The 20,523-nt window shown below is 33.1% G+C and overlaps 1 protein-coding gene across 2 annotated transcripts; it reads right to left on the bottom strand.

Annotated features, from left to right (window-relative positions):
• Nucleotides 1-565: 565 nt before the first annotated feature.
• On the bottom strand, nucleotides 566-17,844 carry LOC136413825 (NPC intracellular cholesterol transporter 2-like). 2 transcript variants are annotated; one of them, XM_066397553.1, is made up of 5 exons: nucleotides 17,841-17,844; nucleotides 6,539-6,563; nucleotides 6,359-6,484; nucleotides 6,113-6,291; nucleotides 566-1,051 (listed from the first exon to the last, which is right to left on the bottom strand). In XM_066397553.1, exons 2-5 carry the CDS (start codon nucleotides 6,546-6,548, stop codon nucleotides 947-949), a joined length of 420 nt encoding a protein of 139 aa, XP_066253650.1. In that variant the 5' UTR covers nucleotides 6,549-6,563; nucleotides 17,841-17,844; the 3' UTR covers nucleotides 566-946. The 2 variants fall into 2 exon arrangements, with proteins under 2 accessions (XP_066253650.1, XP_066253649.1); XM_066397552.1 differs by lacking the exon at nucleotides 17,841-17,844 and having other exon boundaries at nucleotides 6,539-6,671.
• Nucleotides 17,845-20,523: the final 2,679 nt, after the last annotated feature.

Raw genomic sequence — 20,523 nt, 5'->3', positions numbered from 1 at the left:
ACTGGGACCGACTAAAATCCTTTTTAGCTTTCGTCTGATTTTTATTTCCAATATTTTTACTTTTACTGTCGCTTATCTAACAATTTACAGCGATTGAAAAGCTGTTTAATGCCGAAGTGGGAAAAGGTTCACTTTACAGCCAGAGCTTTAAGGGTGGCACCTTCCAGCTGGTTATGTTTCATTAAAAGGTCACATTTTCTGTCAGGCAGGAATTTGCTCTGCGTTCGCCCTAATTCAAACTCTTAAATTGGAATTTCAAAATTTCATATTCGCACATTTCTGGTTTTGGCAATTGGACGATTTTGGTCCATTAAATCCTACTAAACATTTCAACATTTCTGACCGTAAACCTCCATTGAAATACGAACTTTACGAAGAATTATGAAACTGAAGTAGGTACTTAAACGAGCGTAGTTTCCACTCCAACTATTACCCCAACTATAATTCATTATCCTTCAATTCCCAATGAAATAATATCGTTTCCGCTGGGATGTCAAGATGCTAAATGGTTCCAACGACTGTGCCGGACGTTCTATTGTATTTCCGATTTAAAAGGTCTTCAAGATAATATTTTAAACGTTTTATTTGTGGAAACGGAGAGGCGAAATGGAGGAAGGTAAGTAATGACAATTAACCCAGTTTCCGCAACGAAAAAAGTAATTTACATAGATTTAATGGTCTTTAAGACCCACTCCAGTTCGCCCGACTGCAGGGGCACATCCTATTAAGATAGCAGTTATTTGCCAATTACGGGCCTTTTTGAAACAAGACAGCCTGATAAAGCCTATATTTTAAATTAGGTTCGGGACGTCTGCAGCTAAGGTTTTTTTTTAAACTCAATGGGCAAATGAAGTCAGTGGACGCACATTTTACTGAAAAGGCTTTAATTAGTTCTTTTCCGAGTTCGTTCAGATTGCAGCTGCCTGGTCCGCAGCAGTTCATGTCATTATGCAGGGCAGTCAGATTTCTTCACTTCAACGTCCCATACGAGACACATAAACTCTTTGTTGGTGGCTGTGTCTTCGAAAGAAAATCTTAGAGTTACGGTTACCTGAAATTCAGTGGGTGTTTTAAGAAATGCAACCAATGTAAGTTCGGTAGGGAAGAAAGTAAAAAAGTCTGGTTTTGTCTTTTTATGGCATTTTCCAGATTTTTACTTTCATAGAAAGTATTGACACCTACGCATTTACCAACGCTCAACATAATAAAAAATCTTCTTTCAAATTAAACAAGATGATTCATCAGCCATGGGGCAACCGAAAGCTGGAGATACTGCACGTCAAATGGTGACCATTGAAGAAAATATGTTTTATCCGAAAGTTGATAGTTTCGGATATACAGGGTATTGAAAGTTAAAATTTTAATTACTTTTTTTACCATTATTCGAAAATTATGTAGGTTAGACACTTGAAAATTTGTAAAATTATGTTTTTTAGACGACGAATAAGATAGGTTTTACAATTTCCGCGTTGCTAAGAGAACATTTAAGGTCAATTTTAGAGAATTTACTCTTAATAACTTTTTACCCTGTATGTTACCCTGATTCAAAATCTGAAGGAGCAATTATTTTTTCATTACTTATGTATTCTTGTTCCATTTCGATATCTTGATCCGTTTTCGAGAAAAATATATTTAATGAACACTATGTTTAAATTTGATAACTTATAACAATCTATTAGCGACGCGGAAATTGCACAACATATCTATCTCCTAAAAAACTTAACTTTATAAATTTTCAAATGTTTAATCTAGACATTTTCAAAATAATGGCAAAAAAATGAATTAAATTTTTAACTTTCAACACCCTGTATACATCCAAAACTATCAACTTTTGGACAAGACCAATCGTCAACATTTGACGTGTAGTGTCTCCAGCTTTCGGTTGTCCCATTATTAATGAATCATCTTGTAGAAAGTTTTGTTATTTTTGTTGGGGAAATACCCAACATCTTCACCTAATAATAAATTTCTTTCTTTGCCAACGTAAACCCTTTTTAATCACCCTTAAGGGCAGTATTTACATTATCCAAATGCATACACATTCCACACTCTTCCCACGCTCATAACTCTTCTCACCCATCATTTTTCTCACACCTTCATGGCACCGTATTGATAAGCAATCCTTATTCCCCTGCACTAATAATTCACACTCATTGGTATGACTATGAGGTGGTAAAAATATATATGGATAAGATGAGGTTCATATTCGGTGGGAAAATTAAGTTTTTGAGTCGGTCTCAAACAGTCTCATATAGTCTCTCACACAACACGCAACGCCTCTTCAACACCCTCCAACTCTCTTTTTATACTCCTGCAGCCTTAGTAGGATCCCAATACTGCTCTCAGTTCAAACATAACATTTGCCCTGTTCCAAAAAACTCCCGATCGCCAAAAGTTCTTGATAACCGGTGGTCGCTTGTGGTTCTCTAGTTTACCCTAACTTTACACGTTGTTATGACTTTTGTCACTTGTGCAGTAGTGTTGGACATTTAGTTAAATAAATATAAGTGTGTTTGTTCTGCATCGGTTCAGTGCCAAATAAGCTGTGGACCTTCGAACAAAAATAAGATATACACAAAAGAGATACAGTTCACCTCGGCACTGCCAACCAACTGTGCCCCCCTTGTGTCTGGGGTGATACAGCAAGCAAAACGCAAACTTGCCCCGTTCAATTTTTAAAGATTTTATCAAAAGCTTTCGCGACGATATTTAATGAATTTATTTATTGGCTCATGGCAGTGACTTGTGGTCAGTCCCGAAATCTCTGCTTTACCTAGAATGTCACTAGATTTTAGTACTAAAAAATATTAACAATATCACCCTCTCAGCGTTCAATAGATTCTAATAAAATCTGAAAAATGTTTAAATTTGAAGGTGACACTATTAGATCGTCATATTTATGTTTCCACATTTTTTAATTTACTGATTCAAAGAGATTTACGTATTCCATTCATTTAACGTTTAAATTACTTCCAGGTATCTTTCTAGAATAAAATGGTTATTTTTCTATTCTATATTTCTACATAAATATAATTTAGAACTATGCTTCTAGCAAAGTTCAATATAGTGTCAGTATTCTTTCGGATCTAAAAAATTTCCGATTTTTCGTCTGGAATCATTAGTTGCCTCGTCTGTTTTTCTCTAAAATATACTGTAGATGATCATCTATTCTGCATCAAAATGAATTATAATAGAACTGCATTCCAGATAAGGCTCAATAGATTTTTGCCACAGGAACCTCAAGTATGAACCGTACCAAGTCAATCGGTGATATAAGACCATCTTATCCAATTTAATGAATAATGTGTCAAGTATTCAATCTAAAGTAGACGCAATATAGCATTTAATAGAAAGTGCAGATGTTCTATATAAAGTAAGGAACAAATTCATCTTTAGAACACATTTTCAGATATATTTTAAAGAAGAAATGAAATATACAGAGTTAACCAGTTGTAAAAATCAAAAATGGCATGCAAGTTAAGTTTTTCAAATGGAAAACCGAAGTTTTTATTTAATTTTGTGAGTGTACGTGAAATTCTATACCGGATGTGTCTTAAAAAACAAACAAAGCTATAAATCAGTTATTTATGAATGGATTTTGATGAGCTGCAACCAAATAAAATGATATTGTGCAGCTTACTAATTAAATAATAACGTCAAAGTTGATTTTTTTTAAACTTAACTTCAAGTGTCAACTTCAAAATTTTAAATGGAACACCGTATTTTTTTGACATTTTTTCATAGAAAGTTTTTTGTTTTAATTTGATTATGTATGACAAGCTAATGTTAAAATAATTTTTAACAAAAAAAATGAAAAATTTGAATCACATGTCACAATAAGTACTAATTGATGATTTGTTGTTATTAATTTTGTTATATGCGACAGTTGTCAAGTGTCAATTTTAGTTGAACATATTTAAAAATTAACAGTAAATTTACAAATATGTTTGCAGCCTATTTCCAAAGCAATAAGAACTCCGGTGAGGCAGTACATATTCTACTCGTTTTCCTAATAGAAAAGTACTTAATTGTAATAAATTTAAACGTTTAGAAAACAACTTATGACGCTATAAATCTTTTAAAAAGCCGAAAAAATCATTGCAAGGCTCCAATGAAAATGTGGAACTCAACATATTGTTTAGTGTTGAAAAGAATTGAAAAACATCAGTAAAAGAAATTGCTGAAGCATTGGACTCGTCCAAAGATACAGTTCAAAGAATTTTGAAGAAACACAAATACCATCCTTATAATTCCCAAAAGTGCAACATTTGTAAGTCAATGATTCTAATGGGCGAATTCAATTCCGGAATCATTTCCTTAGCCCCTTGCAAGCCGATCCACTTTTCTACGCAAAAATTATTTGGTCTGAAGAATATGTATACTTTCAACATCAATGGAATTTTCAATAGAAATATTCACCGATATTGGAACCAAAAAATCCAAGACTTGTAGTAGAAAATAATTTTCAAAAAAGATTTAACTTCAATAATTGATGTGAAATTTTTGTTAATCGGTTGGTTGATCCATTTTTTTATTAATAGAATATTAAACTAAGCAAGATATTACGAACTTCTGCCCAGCCGTATTGATGATTTCTTGGACAATTTATCTCTTACGGAATTGAATGGCATTTATTTTCAACACGATGATGCGACACCTCATAATGCCGGAATAAATGTCGAATGGTTAAATGTGCGATTCCAAGAAAAATGGACAAGAATCGATGATCTAATCCGTTGGCCAGGTCGTTCACCGGACCTTTCTCCGCTGGATTTTTGGCTGTGGAGCTACCTTCAAACTAAAATCCGTATTACATAACCAGAAAATATGTCGGTATCTAAAAATTAAGAATTATAAATGCTTGCCAGAAAATTGCAACAAATGCTATTATATGTATATGCTATGCATGGTATAATCAGAAGATGTTAATGTATAATACAACATGGTGATATCTAATTTGGCCAGTATTTTTAAAAATAATATTTTGTGAAAAGTACTGATAATTACGTTGTTAAATGTAGAACAAAATCGTATTTTTATTATTCAAGATAATGTATTAGTACCCTTAGAATTAAAATTTTTCAATTTTTTACAGTTAAAAATTGATTTATCATTAACATGTTATACATAATCAAATTCAAAATAATACTTTCTGTTAAAAAATGTCAACAAAATACGAAATTCTATTTAAAATTCTGAAGTTGATATCTAAAGCAGAAGAAGTTGAATTAAAAAAAACAACTTTGACGTTATTTAGTAGTCTAAACAATAAAATTTTATTTGGTTTTTAATTCATCATAATCGGTTTAACTGAATTATAGCTTCACCCGATTTTTATGAGACAGCTGGCATATGTACATCCGAGGGCACGTACCATTTTTCATTCCAAGTTTTTGTGTAAAAACGGACTCCACAAAAAGCGTTAATTTATGAAATAATAATTATAATAACGCGAAATGAACAGCCAGCAATTGGCCAAAAATTGTTTTGTATTAAATGTGGAAATGCCAGCCATTTTGCTTCAATGCTTGACGAATGTTCAGCTTATTTAGAAGAAAAAAGCGTATCTAATACGGGACTTTCCAGTGTAGTTGATTTCCACCTAATTATTTAAAAAAAAGAAGATAGAAATGCCTAAAAAACTCATGTCAAATGAAATATTAAAAAGAATTTAATGTAGATTCATAATACCAAATACAAAATGTTGTTTTCCACCTCAAAAAATGTATCTAAACGCAATATTTAATTTTAGATACACTCTGTAGATTTCGTTTCTTCTTTAAAAGATGCACATTAAAAAAAAGGAACATGTACTGGGCATTTTTTCCTAAAGCCACTGCACTGAACTAACCTGAACTAACCTGAACTAACCTGAACTAACCTAATAAATGAATTTGTTCTATGCTTTGACAGCGCGCTATACAAACCTGTGATGACTGTCAAAAAATAAAATAAGATTTACCTACACTTAGTCACCTATCGGCAGTTAATACCGCAAACATCTGAATATCATAAATTGATATTCATCAGGATTTAAAAAGTAGAAGGCCCCAGCATCTTAAGCAGATGATGCCTGGTCTTATCATGAATAACTTCTAATGCGAAGACTTACCTCAGGAAAAATATTAGGAATAGTCAACTTATACTGGTAGTTAACATTCTCATTCGCAACAATTGGACACTGGGTGTCGGTAAACCCTTCACAAGCATCATCTTGACCCAGAGGATAATCCAACTCAACTCCCATGCAAGATGCGTGAATTTTGGGTTTAACATGTTCAATATATCTGGCTGAAGGCAGAGAAATATTGAGCATAAGAAGTAAAATACTAATTACAGGGCATTGACTAAGACTTACGTGCTTGGAAGTTAATACTAATCAGAGATTCACAACCCAGAACGCAAGTGCATGGAGAGGATTCGCACCTGTATGAGTTTATGGAGTAATTCACGTTAATTGGATATGTCCCCGTGCTATCGGAACCTAAATAAAGGCGTCAATTTGCAAATAATATAGCTGACACAAACTGGTACTAACAGCTATTCATCTTCGTGGCTGAAGCGTTTGCCATTATTGCAACAATGGCATAGAAAAACACACCAAAATTCTTCATTTTATATGAGAGAATGAAAGCTTCACAGAAATAAATGTGGATTGAAAATTATTTATTATACTTATAAAGATTCTAGCAAGGTGTAGGAGTATTTCGATCTTATCACTTTGACGGAACAAGTGGCCACTTCAGGTTCAATCTTCATACACCTGTAGAAGATGAATCACTATCGTTAGCATGGTATACAATGAATTTAATGCGAACAGTTACTCAACTTACTATTACAAATATGATACGATTACCTTCTATTCATAACTAAAAATTATTGGGACTTTTGAAAGTTTACTTCAGTCACTGGATCGTGAGATTTTAATTTCATTTTGACGAAGTTTTATCATGTGTTTGAACGCAGTTTATCGCATACCTAGAATTTTTATTTGCTTCATAAGATCACATTTTAATTGAAATTTAATAATGTTTACGACAGTATTTTTATGTTGCGATATTTTTTTTTAATTACCTTTTTCAATGACTTCCCTGTTTTTAAGTGTTTACAGTATCCGTTGAAAGTGCAGTAGAAAATATTCCCCAGGTGCCAAGGTTAACAAAAATTACCTACCAAAATTGAATGGTGAGCAAATCACGCACTCTTATGGACCTCTACCAATGATCTAGAAGAATTAATTTATATCCATTTTTGATTTCAGAAACACCCTAAGTCCATTTAAGTTAAACTCAGGGTGCCGCTTAGACTAGCAGCTGTCAAACTTTTGTTTTTAGCGCTCCCCTGTTTTAGCGCAAACAATTGCTTTCTTCGAGTCTTAGCGCCCCCTAATCCGTAGGAATTCAAATTAAACCAGGCAACACTGTCTACTCTAGGGTGCCGGAGGTGCTGTTGGAAAGTTCGCGTCAGGTATCGAAATTTCCTGAAATTTCTAAATTGAAGAGGCGCGACTATAAATAAAGAAGTATATTTTTGGTCAGTGCTACTAGAGCGATGGCAGAGTAAAAAGCGATGGTTCCGCTTGACTATGTTATCTCATGCCAAACACGAAAAGCGGCCCAAAAGCGCGATGGAAGACTTCGGGTATGAGCTCGAAACCCTCTGCAAACACGAGATTTTTTTAGTGGGAGAAACCCCACACAGGCTGGTAGTACGGACCCCAGTACCGTCTTACCGACAATATTTTTATCCCCGGGATCGCGTAACACCCCCCCCCCCCCCCCCCCCAAAAAAAAAGAAATGGTCGGTACCTCGCACGTAATTCTGTTACACAAGAAATTTTCAAATCTGGTGTTCCAATGCTAAGCATTATTCTGGATTATAAGTAGGTGGTATGTGAAACAAACAAATTAAAAGAAAACCGTTTTGAAATATTTCCGACTTGTGTGAATTTATGAAAAATTCCTCATTGAAGAAGAATCACAAACTGTGATTCTAAAAACCTTGGGAAATCATTTAGAAAACCTGAGTGCAAATTTCAGACGATACTTCTTAGCAAAAAATGATGCCAAATTCTACGACTGGAGCTGGGTTTTAAACCCATTTGTGAATACACCTGTCGGGCTATCACTACAAGAAAAAGAACCACTGATTGACGTTTCAAAAACGCCCCAGTCCAATCAAATTTTGTTAACAAGTCTTTAACAAATTTCTGGGCTGAATTTCCTAGTGACTATTCCTTTATAAAAGTCAAAACGCTTAGAATTCTGTTGGCTTTTCCAACATCTTATCTTTGCGAAACCGAATTTTCTGCATTCGCTGCCTTGAAATTTAAATGCCAAAATAAACTTCAAATAGAAAATGAACTCAGAGCCATTATTTCTAATATAGAACCGAATTTAGAGGGGCCTTAAAAAAGCGTATGTTAGCCATTAGTCCTTAGAACCTAAGAAGACGTTTATTTGTCTGTTAAATAAAATTTCAACAAAGATTTTTTCTAATTTCTAGCACTCCCCTATTTGTGAAAAACACCCCTCTTTAGGAGCGCGCCCCACAGTTTGAGAATCGCTGACTTAAGCGATATAGATCCACCGATTGATTTATAATGAATATGATTAGAAACAACCGTAGTCTAACATCTTAAACGTATTTTATTATATTTGGATTGTCATTGTAAACTGGGTGGAGAAACACCCTTAGACCAAGATTCACTAAGCAGAACAGCACAGCACTAAGCAGAGTCCACATACTAAGAATATCACAACACTCAAATTAAGTCGGGTGTATTATATTATATATATCTTAATAACTTAGCAACAGTGGATTCTATGGATCTAGTAAATTTCTCGCATATCAAAGACTTTCGAAGCTGGTGGAGCAACTACTTCAAAAAAGACGTCATTTCAATAGAAACATCTTCAGAATCTGTGCCTAGAGATGCATGAAATATCGATTCAATATATCAAAGTTTCACTGCTTTTTGATAAGTGCAAAAAATGGAAAAGAAGTTCTTGTAGCCAAAGACTTTATCGGAGGGCTGCGCAGTAATAAATTTCCGTTGCTTCCGTTGCCAGGGGTGATGAATACTGAGTTTCCAGAAAATTTTGCTATGCTCAATGGAAAAGTTCTATTTTCTATAAAGAAAATGGACCGCATTGAAAAGAGTTGTAAGTTCATAAACCAAAATGAAGAAGCGAAAAACTTCTGAAATATTATTTTAAACTGGCCCACTGTTGCAAGGGATGAAGACCAGTGAAGAGATCTAATATAATTTAATATTAAAAATATTTAAGTCCACTTTTCCTCATTTCCAATATTTCGTTGTAGTTTCTATTCGGGTTTCTCTTTATGTTATAAAATCTTCAAAAATATAGCGAGGTTGTTCGATGTGTGATACAGAAAATCCATGCAAAATTTGACCTTCCGGCATTTTTTAACATGACCGATCTTCATCATTCTTCATCACACTTTGTAAGCTATTATGTTGTTGTACATCGCAGTCAATTTTTAAGTTGATGAGAACAAAGTTTAGAAAACCAAATTAGTTTTTTGTTAGTATCTCACAACTTGTTATTTGTAACTGGGTATGTTTCTGAGATCAGCGATTCAATTGATTAATTTAGTCTGTTTAAAGTCATATTTTAACCAGTTTTGAGCTATAATTTTGTTCCCCTTTTCACCTATATATTTTAGTGGCTTTGAACTTTTGCAATTTTCCCCTTTAATTTTCCCTTTTTTAATTGGTATATATTTTTTGTACTTTTCCAGAGTCTCTTATTGCGTCAGGTTTTAGTTCTATTTGTACTCCTTAGTTTATGCTTGTTTAATGGTCCCAATTTTCGATCATACTTGCCACCTTTTCCCTTCAGTTTAAATGTGTTAATATTTTTCATATAATTTGTCTTGAATTTACCTCAATATTTAACTTCGTTGTCCTTTTTTCGCGTGTTTTGATACATTTGCAGGTGATCTTAATGTATAGTATTCTCGACCCATTCTTGCAAGATTGGTCAAGTTTAGATAAACTTTTTTCCTTTCAATTTAACCTGTCGCAAGGTCATCGTTTAACCATATTTTAATTTTTTTTCCCTGGCCCTTTGTTCTTGTTTTCCTTCTTAGGGAGCACCTCAGTGTCAAATGTTACTCAAGTCATGTCCAGATTTTCGTTTTATCTAACATGTCTTTTATTTAAAATTAGCTATATTTCAGTTCAGCCTTCATATGAATTTTCCGTGATTTTGTCTCATCCAAACACGAGAATAATTATTCTCTAACAACACGCTAATGGGATAAACATCCCCAAGACGAGCACATGCATAACATAGCCGACACTTCGCCGCCAATTCCGGCTTAGAACTAAGACACGGCAGAATGCAAACAGGCACTCGTTAAAATCGCTCTTAATTAGGATGCTGCAACCATCCTGCATTAGAGCGATGTTAAATTTCTTGCAGCAAAATTAATCCTTTCTTAGGATTAGGCAGTGCAATTTAAACGGCAGTTGGCGGCTGCAAAATTGCTGGCTTGTTCTAGTGTGAAGTAGGCAGTTTTAATTAAAGTCAGCATGTTCGAGCTTGCGACCCGCTTAGCGGGATAATATGTGTGTGCTTGTATGCTCCGAAAGTTTCGGATAACGTGGACATTGTGAAGAATTGGAGTTTCAGATTAGGGTTTAATTGGCGGGGGAGGAAATGTTGCTAAACATTGACTTTGTCACTTGAAATTCATAATTTCTTTATTAATTTGCCCATACTGCTAATTTACTTAATTCCCCTACGATACTTTCAGTATTCAAAAACGGTACACAAAAACATCTTGACGGATTCAGAGACAGATTATCAGGAATAGAAAACAGTGTTAGAGTTAAACCCGGAAAATTTCTATCGTTTTCAATTTACTGAGAATTAGGATTCCTTCCTTGGGAAAAACTAGTAAATTTATACACAGAGTATGCCATTGAATTTAAATTGAAATATTTGCACCCGACTAATTTGAAACTACGAACAAAATATTAGAAATTGCGGCGATACGTCGATTTTATTTCGAAGGGGACACATTTTAGCGTTAAATGAAGATTCACCAAAAACAACGCCCTTCGCGGGATGCTTTCAAGTTTCTCAAAAAATCTTTTGAAGAAATTTTCTTCGAGAATCTCAAAGGGCACTACAGATCGAGTGACGCCTTTTTTGAAAGGGGTTTTAATTCTGATTGTCAGCATGTAATTTTTTTTCAATTTTAGATCACTTGTTAAATAATAAACCAACATAACTCACAAGTTTTAAAATAGGTACACGGTAGGCAAATTGGAATGAGGTTTGAAGTAACTATATGTAAAACTTTCCCGCTTCCAATTTATCAAATTGACATCCATGACCGCCCAATTTTTCAGGTTGATTTAGCAGTAATTCAAATTGAATGGACAATTCTAAAAAGTTCGATGATTTTCAATGTAAAAATTGTCTATTGAATAACCACCCAGATCACCTGATCTGACACCAGTCGATTTTTTTTTTGTGAGGATGTTTAAAATAAAAAATTTTTGCCACTCAGCTGCAGTTTTTGGAAGAGCTCAGGCGACGTATCATTGAAGAATGTCGCCTAATTATCCCTGACATTCTTGACAGTGTTCGTCAAAATGTTAAACAACATTTTTAGTGTTACAAGGAAAGGGGAGGTGGACATTTTGAACAATGAATTAAAGGATTAACAAAAAAATTCATTTTATCGCTAAACACAAGTTAACACAGCAACAGGTTGATCTAAAATTGAAAAAAAAATACATGCTGATAATCAGAATTAAAAACCCTTTTAAATGAGGTGTCACTCGACCTACATATATGCCTTTTGTCATTTGAAATCCTAAAATTGTATGCTCCCCTGCGAAGGGGGTTGTTTTGGTGAATTTGCATTTAACGTTAAAATATATCACCCTAGAAAGCAAAATCGACATGTCAAGGCAATTTCTAATATTTTGATCGTAGTTCAAAGTAAGTTGGGTACAAAACTTTCAGTTGTACTCCCTGTATATTAGAGAGAAGTACCTCCACTCTCTTAATTCTCTCTTCAAACCTAATTATTTGTTGGTTTACCAATTATCTCGAGACGCTATGTTTTTCGAGGGTATGCCATAAATATGTAGGCGCTTAGCTAAAATTTGAAAAAGATTGTTTTGTACAAGATGAACTACTTCATCTAAACCTGTACTTATATGTATACATGTCATTGCTCATACGTTTACCGACATTTTTTATTTCGTGATTGCTCGTTCAATTTCTAAGATATTTACCGTCACTAAAAAATATATTATAAGTTCAATTAAAAATCTAAAGAACTGAAAAATCTCCTTATGTTTTTTATTTTTAAAATATATATTGAAGAGGTACTAAATATTTCGACAATAAAATTTTTGGCGTTTAGAGGTGGAATCCCCTGTATATGTATACATCTCCTGTTTATAGGGTGTTTGGTAGAGTGATAGAAAATTTTCTGTGGGAGATAGATGGGATCATTTTGCTTCTATATAACCATATTTATTTTTATACAATGTCTCATCATTTTCGGAATATCGAGTTTCTTAGATTTTTAATATTTTTATATGAAATAATTGAGTTGAAACAATTAGGTTCACTCTCTTTTTTCGTATTAAATACTTTTCGCTTTCGGAAATATATATTTTTTTTGTATTCTTAATATGCATACTGAAAAAACAAAACAAAAAATAATTCAAAATTGTTATTATAGACAATTATGTAGACACATTAATATGTTAAATACTTTGATTCCAATTTATTCTCCCATTTTAAATAAAATTTTCTCCAGTGCGGCGTTAGCTCAAGAGATTGTTCAAAAACTTCTCTATTGCATATTCTTTCAAATAATATATGACATTATGACAAAAATATAGTTCAAGAAACTAAAAACAAAACGAAATATTACTCACAATAAGAAAATATGGGACATGAAATTTAAATAAATATTAATCGCTTTAAAATTAATAGCGCTAGTTCTAACTTCAATATTATTACTATTAATTAGTTTCATTTTCAAAAAGAGGCTCTCCATTTTTAATGCATTTACTTGCTCCCCTCCTCCCTACCCTCCACGGTCAATATTTCAAAAACCACGAGACTTTGTATAAGGACAAATATGATTATATAGATTCAAAATGACCCCATCTATTTCGCACTAAAAACTTTCTATCGCTTTACCAAACACCCTGTATATTGAATCTCTGCCACTTCGTGAAATTCCTCCACAGGTGCAAAAATCCATATTATGAAATTATTTAACTTAAGAGTCTTCACCGATATCTCTCTTACGAAAATTTGCCCCAACTATGTAAACTCTTTACCCTCAACCAATATTGAAAGGAAATTATTGCAATTTAATGAAGTATATTAGAAAACACTCAGATCCGCTTAGAAACTTCTGTAAAGTGTCTGACGTATCCGCCGAATATATAAACGGTACCTTTACTGCCCTCGAGCAATATGAAGAAGTTTTCGAAGGGCTGATTTTAGGAAGCTTAGAGGGTTCGCAAAAGTGTGTGATAGAGATATGTTGATTTAGGCCTAAAAGTGAGCTTGCGAAGTTCTAATTTTGAGGTGGAGGTATAATTGTCCTGAAGCTCTAGAAATAAATTAAAAGCTGATTTAAATGGAGAGAATATTATAGTCTTTTCGTCACGTACACAAAAAGGCGTCAATATCGTAAGTTTATTTTGCTGCGTGCCAGTTGGAAGTTAGCTAAAATATACATAAAACCACGTTCGCAGCTACGATCAAGCCAATAAATAGGAAATTCCTGCGTGAAAATCGAATTTTATGGGAAAACTTATTTATATGGTTAGTATTAACAGAAAAAAAAATTAAATACATTTTGAAATATTCACGGGGACTATCTGGACAACCAGACTGTGCTCCAATGGAATTTATCGGGACGGGACAACCACCACAACTGGACCATATTTAACACCCTCTGTCTAACAAGACAGACGAGACAATCCCGATACCTCTCCCCTCCCACTATCCTGCTGGAGCATTATTCTAATTCAGATTGAAAAATGTATTCACCTTTTTTTGCTTGTTTAACAGATACGATTGAATTATTAAAGATATAATTAATTGTAACCCAGGCAGAAAGACCAATTGGTCGATAGCCTGTTCCTTATGAAATAAAGATTTTTCGCTCTCTTTATTGGGACGAAATTGAACTTAGTGGGTACATAATTCATGCAGACAAGTGGATATTCTTAGTTCACGGTAGAAACTCGACAGACTTGGTGCCTAGTTGGAAATTCAGTGAGTAACTTTAATATTCAAACACTGAGATATTTTTATTTTATCGTCAGTAATTTTAGTCAAGTCGCAAATAAAAATAAACAAAATGATATATTTTGTAAAATGCATGTTCCGTTAACAATTGACGTGGTTTTTGTTGTAAAAAAGTAAAAATTTCCAACAAATGGTAAAATTGAAATAAAATTAGGTGTAAATTCTGGGTTACATTAATATTCGGACACTGAATAATTTTTTTTTTTTGCTATGGAATTTAATTGGAATATTGTTTTGATACATGCACAATGACTCGGGGGACGATAAAAAAATGTCGTTTTAGTTCATTTTAATTCATCATATTTTTAATAGCTCGCAAAAGAAATACTAGTCTTGATATACAACTAGTGATTTTCCACAATGTCAATGGAAAATCTTACAGAAAATTTTCTAAGTTGTGTAATGTAAGCAAGAGTACCGTGCCAGTTAATATTGGGCGATTTAAACAAGAGGATCGTATCGAGTCTATACCCCAAAAGAGTCAATCAGGGAAATTGGATGAACGTGACAGGAAAACTATCCTTCGAAAAATAAAAAATAATTCAGCATTGAGTGCGCCAAAATTAGCCCAGGAACTCTTTAGAGAAACTGGGAAACAAGTACATCCTCAAACGATATACCGAGCATTAAAAGGAAATGGACACAATGAAAGAATTGCTAGGAAAAGAGCATTTGTTAGTGAAGTCAACTGAAGAAAAAGATTGAATTAGGAAAAAGAATTTATTTTGAAGCATGATACTTGGTGGAATGGCGTTATTTTCAGTGATGAATGTAAATACAATATTTTTGGATTCGATGGTCGAAGAATGGCGTGGCAAAAGATGGGTGAAGAATTTCAAATCAAAAATATTAAACCTACTGTTAAACGTGGATATGGAAACGTTCTTGTAGAGAGGTATATTTCCACATTCGGAGTAGGTGAACTCGTTTTTATAGATTCTCTAATGAATAAACATTTATATTTGAATATTTAAAAAAATAATTTACTCCAAACTGCCAAAAAAATGGGATACTTTTAAACTCTCCTAAGATAATGATCCTATACAAAAATCACGATAAATGCAAAAGTATTTACTTTACAATTGCCCTAAAGTATTACAACTGCCAGCCGAATCATCTGATTTCAACCCCATTGAATACCTATATGCCGAATTAGACTGACGAACAAGAAAACCTGAAATATCTTAAAAAGAAATAATAAAACAACGATTAAAACAAGAATGGGGCAATTTTGAAGCAAACTAAAGAAAAAACCCGTACAGGTCTCGAATTAGTTATAATGATTTAAAGACAAAATATTCCAAAATATTGCTTCCTACTCATATAGGAATCTTTGGTTAGTTGGAAATGTTTTTTTAAGTCGGAAAACCATCTAGTGTTTTGGGATTCTGCACTAATCGGAATTTTTCATCAGCATAAGTTCTTCGATATATTTTTTTAACTTGGACAAATTTATAATCCAGTTTTAGATACTATATATACAGGGTCCGTCCGTTGAATAATGGCAATAACTTTTTAAATAATTTTTCTATCAAGAAATGTTTTAAGTAAAAGTTACGAAGCTAATTTTTTTATCACTTTTTGATAACCTTTAAACTTTTTTTTCTTGTCCCATAAAAGTCCAACAAATTCCAACTTTTGTTTTTCAAATGTAACTTTATTTCTGACTTCTTTTATAGAATCTACACTTAATAGCGCATACAGACATTTCAAATTTTATTGGGGTTAAATAAGAAAAAATTCAAGAAAAAATTATTTGTCTTATTTTATTTTAAAAAATAAAATTCAACAAGAAAAGCATATAGAGGCATATACATATAATAAGAGTATTAATTACTGATTATAATTTATACATAAAAATGTAATCTATTTGAAATAGGAGCATTATACTAAATTATAAGTGAGTAAAATTTGACCACCTTTTTGCTCACCCTGTACATCAGCTTAATAAAGAATCCATTCTAATTTAAAGAATAGTTTGTTCTTAAGAAGTAATAGTAAAAAAATAGTAGTCAAGTAGCTCATTTCACTTTAAAAAAAAAATGTTTTCTTGACCCTTGTATTTTTATATTTTCTAAAATTTCTCAAGAAGTGTTTGTTTTAAACCTAGTGTGTATTATAAAAACTACTATTTTCTTATACTAATTCCGAATATTTAATAAAATGTAGGGTGTTCCATTTAAAAAAACATATGTTTGAATTGTATCTTTCTTACACACCCTGTATAAATGAAAATATTTTTAAAATTTACCTTGTAAGGTCCTACATACACTTCTAAAAACAATTTTCGGTCAAAACCATTAATAAGGATGTAATCCTCTGAGGCGCTTCTGGTGCCTGTATACAGGGTGTTTCCTAACTACGTGTAAAAAATTTAAAGGCGTAATCCTCGACTGATTTTGAGTCAAAAAAGTTTAATAAACATATGTCCGCAAATGCCTTGTTTCCAAGATACAGGGTGTTGACTGAAAGCCGTTGAAAAAGGTTTTAAAGGTTTCTAAAGGTTTGGTGGTATTTACTAATTTGTTTATTGTTATTTTTTTTTGCTACTTCCACTACTATAAACAAGATAGTCAGTGTTATTTTGGTGTTTTACTCTCTAAAGTGAAAGAATTTAGTTCTGTGTCCCAAAAATCAGATTATACCTCAGTTTTGAAAATTTTTCAAATGCTTAATTACACTAATCAAGAAATGGCCAATATGGTTTTTGTTTACGGCCTTGCTGATGGTAAGTGTTTGGCAGCGAGGCGCATTTACATGGAAAGGTTTCCAAACCACCAAGCTCCCAACCACCAAACCTTTAGAAACCTTTAAAACCTTTTTCAACGGCTTTCAGTCAACACCCTGTATCTTGGAAACAAGGCATTTGCGGACATATGTTTATTAAACTTTTTTGACTCAAAATCAGTCGAGGATTACGCCTTTAAATTTTTTACACGTAGTTAGGAAACACCCTGTATGTATTTCCTTTTTATATGGAGTTTTGAAGTAGTATATACGTAGCTTGTTCTGGTCGGAAGTCATCGAACTACCTTCATATATCGATCGATTCTAGTTACTACAGAACATCAATAATTGTTCTAGAGGAGAGTTCTACCTAATACAATATTCCAAAAATGCCAAATCTTCAGTTCGTCAGTTAGCAAAAGTTCAAACACACTGAGAATGCCCTTTTAAGATCAACAATGGCTAAAACCACAACACTGTTGAAACAGCATTTAATCTTCATTTTAACCTGATAAATTTGCCTCTGAGGATTAAGCTATCACTAAATGCTCCTGAGGGAAAATTCTGGTTAGCACAAAATTGCAAGGGACTGAATTCTAAAGGTTGTCGCGTTAGGCGGCCTTCTTAAACATAGATTTCCCTCCAAGATCAAAAGAAGTTATGTGCCTAATTACTGCAAAATTCTGGATGAAAATCATATTTTTCTAATTTGCTTCCATTCTTAAGGGATGCTGAACGAGAAAAAAGATATTCTTTAGTCGTTCCAATACTGGTTCAATCGCTATTTGCAACTTTGGATAGTCCGAGTTGTAGATAGACAATTCGGTAATTAAATTTTATAAAATTGTGATTTCACTCAGTTGATGAGAAGATGTAAAAAGTTTTTAACCTTAGGTATAACAACCTGAAAATCTCCTTCCCGCACTTGTCAGCTTTAGCCCCTTTACCAGGGTAATAAATCAAAATGCGTAATTAACTTTAGATCTGTAAACCAAGCAACAAGAAGTGTTTAGTGCTCATCGAAAACACACTCTAACTAAATAGAAACAGTCGGGTTTGTGAGGGCTTCCCCTCGAGCAATCAGAAGCGGGAGTTGCAACTTTAGATTTCTTGTTCAGAACTGGGGTAAGTGGTCTTTGTGACTGCTTGCGTATGTTCTTGCAATAATCGAAATAAACGCATACCAGCATATATTTCTTCCAGAAGTCTTTCGAGAAATCGCTTGGTTAAATACGAGTCAAAATACCTGAACCATATAAACCCCATAAGGCATAAAACTCAGTCAAGCACATATAACATTATCATCCCGATATACTTAGTAGAGAGCATCCAGGGCAGGAGCCATCGATAAATTCGATGCAGCTAACCGGATGGGCCAGAAAGTTTCCAGGGTTGTCCGCAAAATAGACCTGTTTAATTCCAGGTCTGTAAGCGGGGCTCAAATCGGGCAATTAAATATCTCGTTACCACAGCAAACACCTCTACGGCCCTAAAGACCATTGTCTCTTAGACAGTTTAGTTTACTCCCTTGTTAATGCTGAGTAGTTACTAGTAGTTTGTCCGGGATTCAGTCCATTCATCGTCCACAAACAATGGCTTGTTCGCATATGACCAAGTAATCTCTAAAGGTCTAGATTCTGGATTGCTTCTTGAAGTTTGCTAATTGTTAATTAGAGTTAATAATCTTCCTTGAGCTTATACTACTTTTGTATTTAAAGCATTTCATCGCAGCAAAATCCGTGATGGAATAAGCCAGTCCAAAACGTATCCGAAACTAACAGCATTATCTGACATGTTCGATATGTGTGTACAGATATAAGGTGTGCGCATTGTAAATTTCATAAAGTTAACTGGTGCTATTTAATGTTATTTTAAGGTCAGAAAGTTCATATGAACATAAGGTATAACTTTGGGAAAGCTCTGTCAGATCTTTGATATTAAGTTTAATTTTCTGCTTGCACTGTTCTTTAGAATGTGGGCGACTAAAGCTTAAAAACCAGCTACACATGTAGGATTTGGCAGGTTCGTGATAGCAAACATCCGACATTTGGCAAACATGGACGAGTGTGAATAACTAAAAAACTGGACTTTTAATACATTTTTTTATGCACAAGTCTCCTTTGAATCTACGTAACTTAAGGGCACATACGCACTAAGCGGGTAGCCATGATGTGGCCAGCCTCCCTATTAACCGCATGCGTTTTTATTGAATACGATCAATCGGATGGGTGACTGCATCATGGGTATTCACTTTGTGCGTGTGTGCCTTAAAATTAGTTCAAAGTAGATATTAGGAATTGTCCTAACAAAATTACCAAAAATATGTAGGTATGGAAGAAATAAAGGCGGTAGAAGAGAAAAAAAGAAAACATTTTTACCTTTTTTTCATAGAAACGTGTTCTTTGAAATTCTATACCTTAAAATTAATTAGATATATGTACATAGAAGAACACATTATTTGTAATTATTATTCTGAAATGTGATGTCAAAATATCAAAACACATCACTTAGGAGGTTACTTCTTCAACACAGAGCTCCAGTTTTTGAAATATTAAATTGATGATTTTTACTTAAAGCACTCCATAAAATATTCACAACTGAAACTTACAAATTGATTTAAGAATCTACTGCGTAGCAACATTTTCAAAGGATTTACTTCATTTCTAAGAACTTGGAAATTCCGTGTTGAAAAGTTTGTACTTTAGAAAAACTTTATCGGACCTCTGAAGTAAATTTGGTTCCCTAGGATAAAAAGAAAATATTACAACCACAACTAATTTTCAAAGGAAATTTTCAGTGAGTTGAGAATCTCTGTAGAATAAAATAAAATATATGCTTATGTTGATAAGGGTTTTATGTTCCATTTTGATGAGGAAAATCTCCTTTTTAATATTCAGTTTTACAAAATCTAACAATTCAAGGATCAACCATCTATACTGGAATGCAAAATTAACCGGACACTTACATTTTTCCAGAAAACCAACATTAAAAAATATTGACAGTGTTACTAGTTGGAAGTTTAGCAAAATTGAATATTGAGATATTAAAATTTTCCATACGGTAAAAAAAAATAAAAAGAAAAAAGAACAATATTATAAAAAAAAATAAGAAAGTCTACAAATCTATTAATAAAAAAGACATTTTTTTACGTAAACATTTTCTAAATGAAAACGACACGTTTAATAACAAGTCTTAAAAAAACAAATTAATAAATAAAAATAATTAAATACTCTTTTTAAACACAAAACCAACCAATTTCCTATGAACAAACACATTTTTTCATTGTTTATGTATTATTTAACTAAGTTTGTATTGCAGTTTTTATCAAATTTATACCTGCATTTCTCAAAAACTAATCGGTCCACTTTAAATCGCGATATACCATTGAATGTAATATTTAAAGACCTTTAATTTAAGGTGTCACTTAATCCATGTTTGAATTTTAAAAAATCGGCAATTTTGTTCT

The sequence above is a fragment of the Euwallacea similis genome, chromosome 15 (assembly GCF_039881205.1).
Source record: "Euwallacea similis isolate ESF13 chromosome 15, ESF131.1, whole genome shotgun sequence".
In the NCBI taxonomy this organism is placed as follows: domain Eukaryota; kingdom Metazoa; phylum Arthropoda; class Insecta; order Coleoptera; family Curculionidae; genus Euwallacea; species Euwallacea similis.
This window is presented reverse-complemented; position numbering and strand designations above follow the sequence as displayed.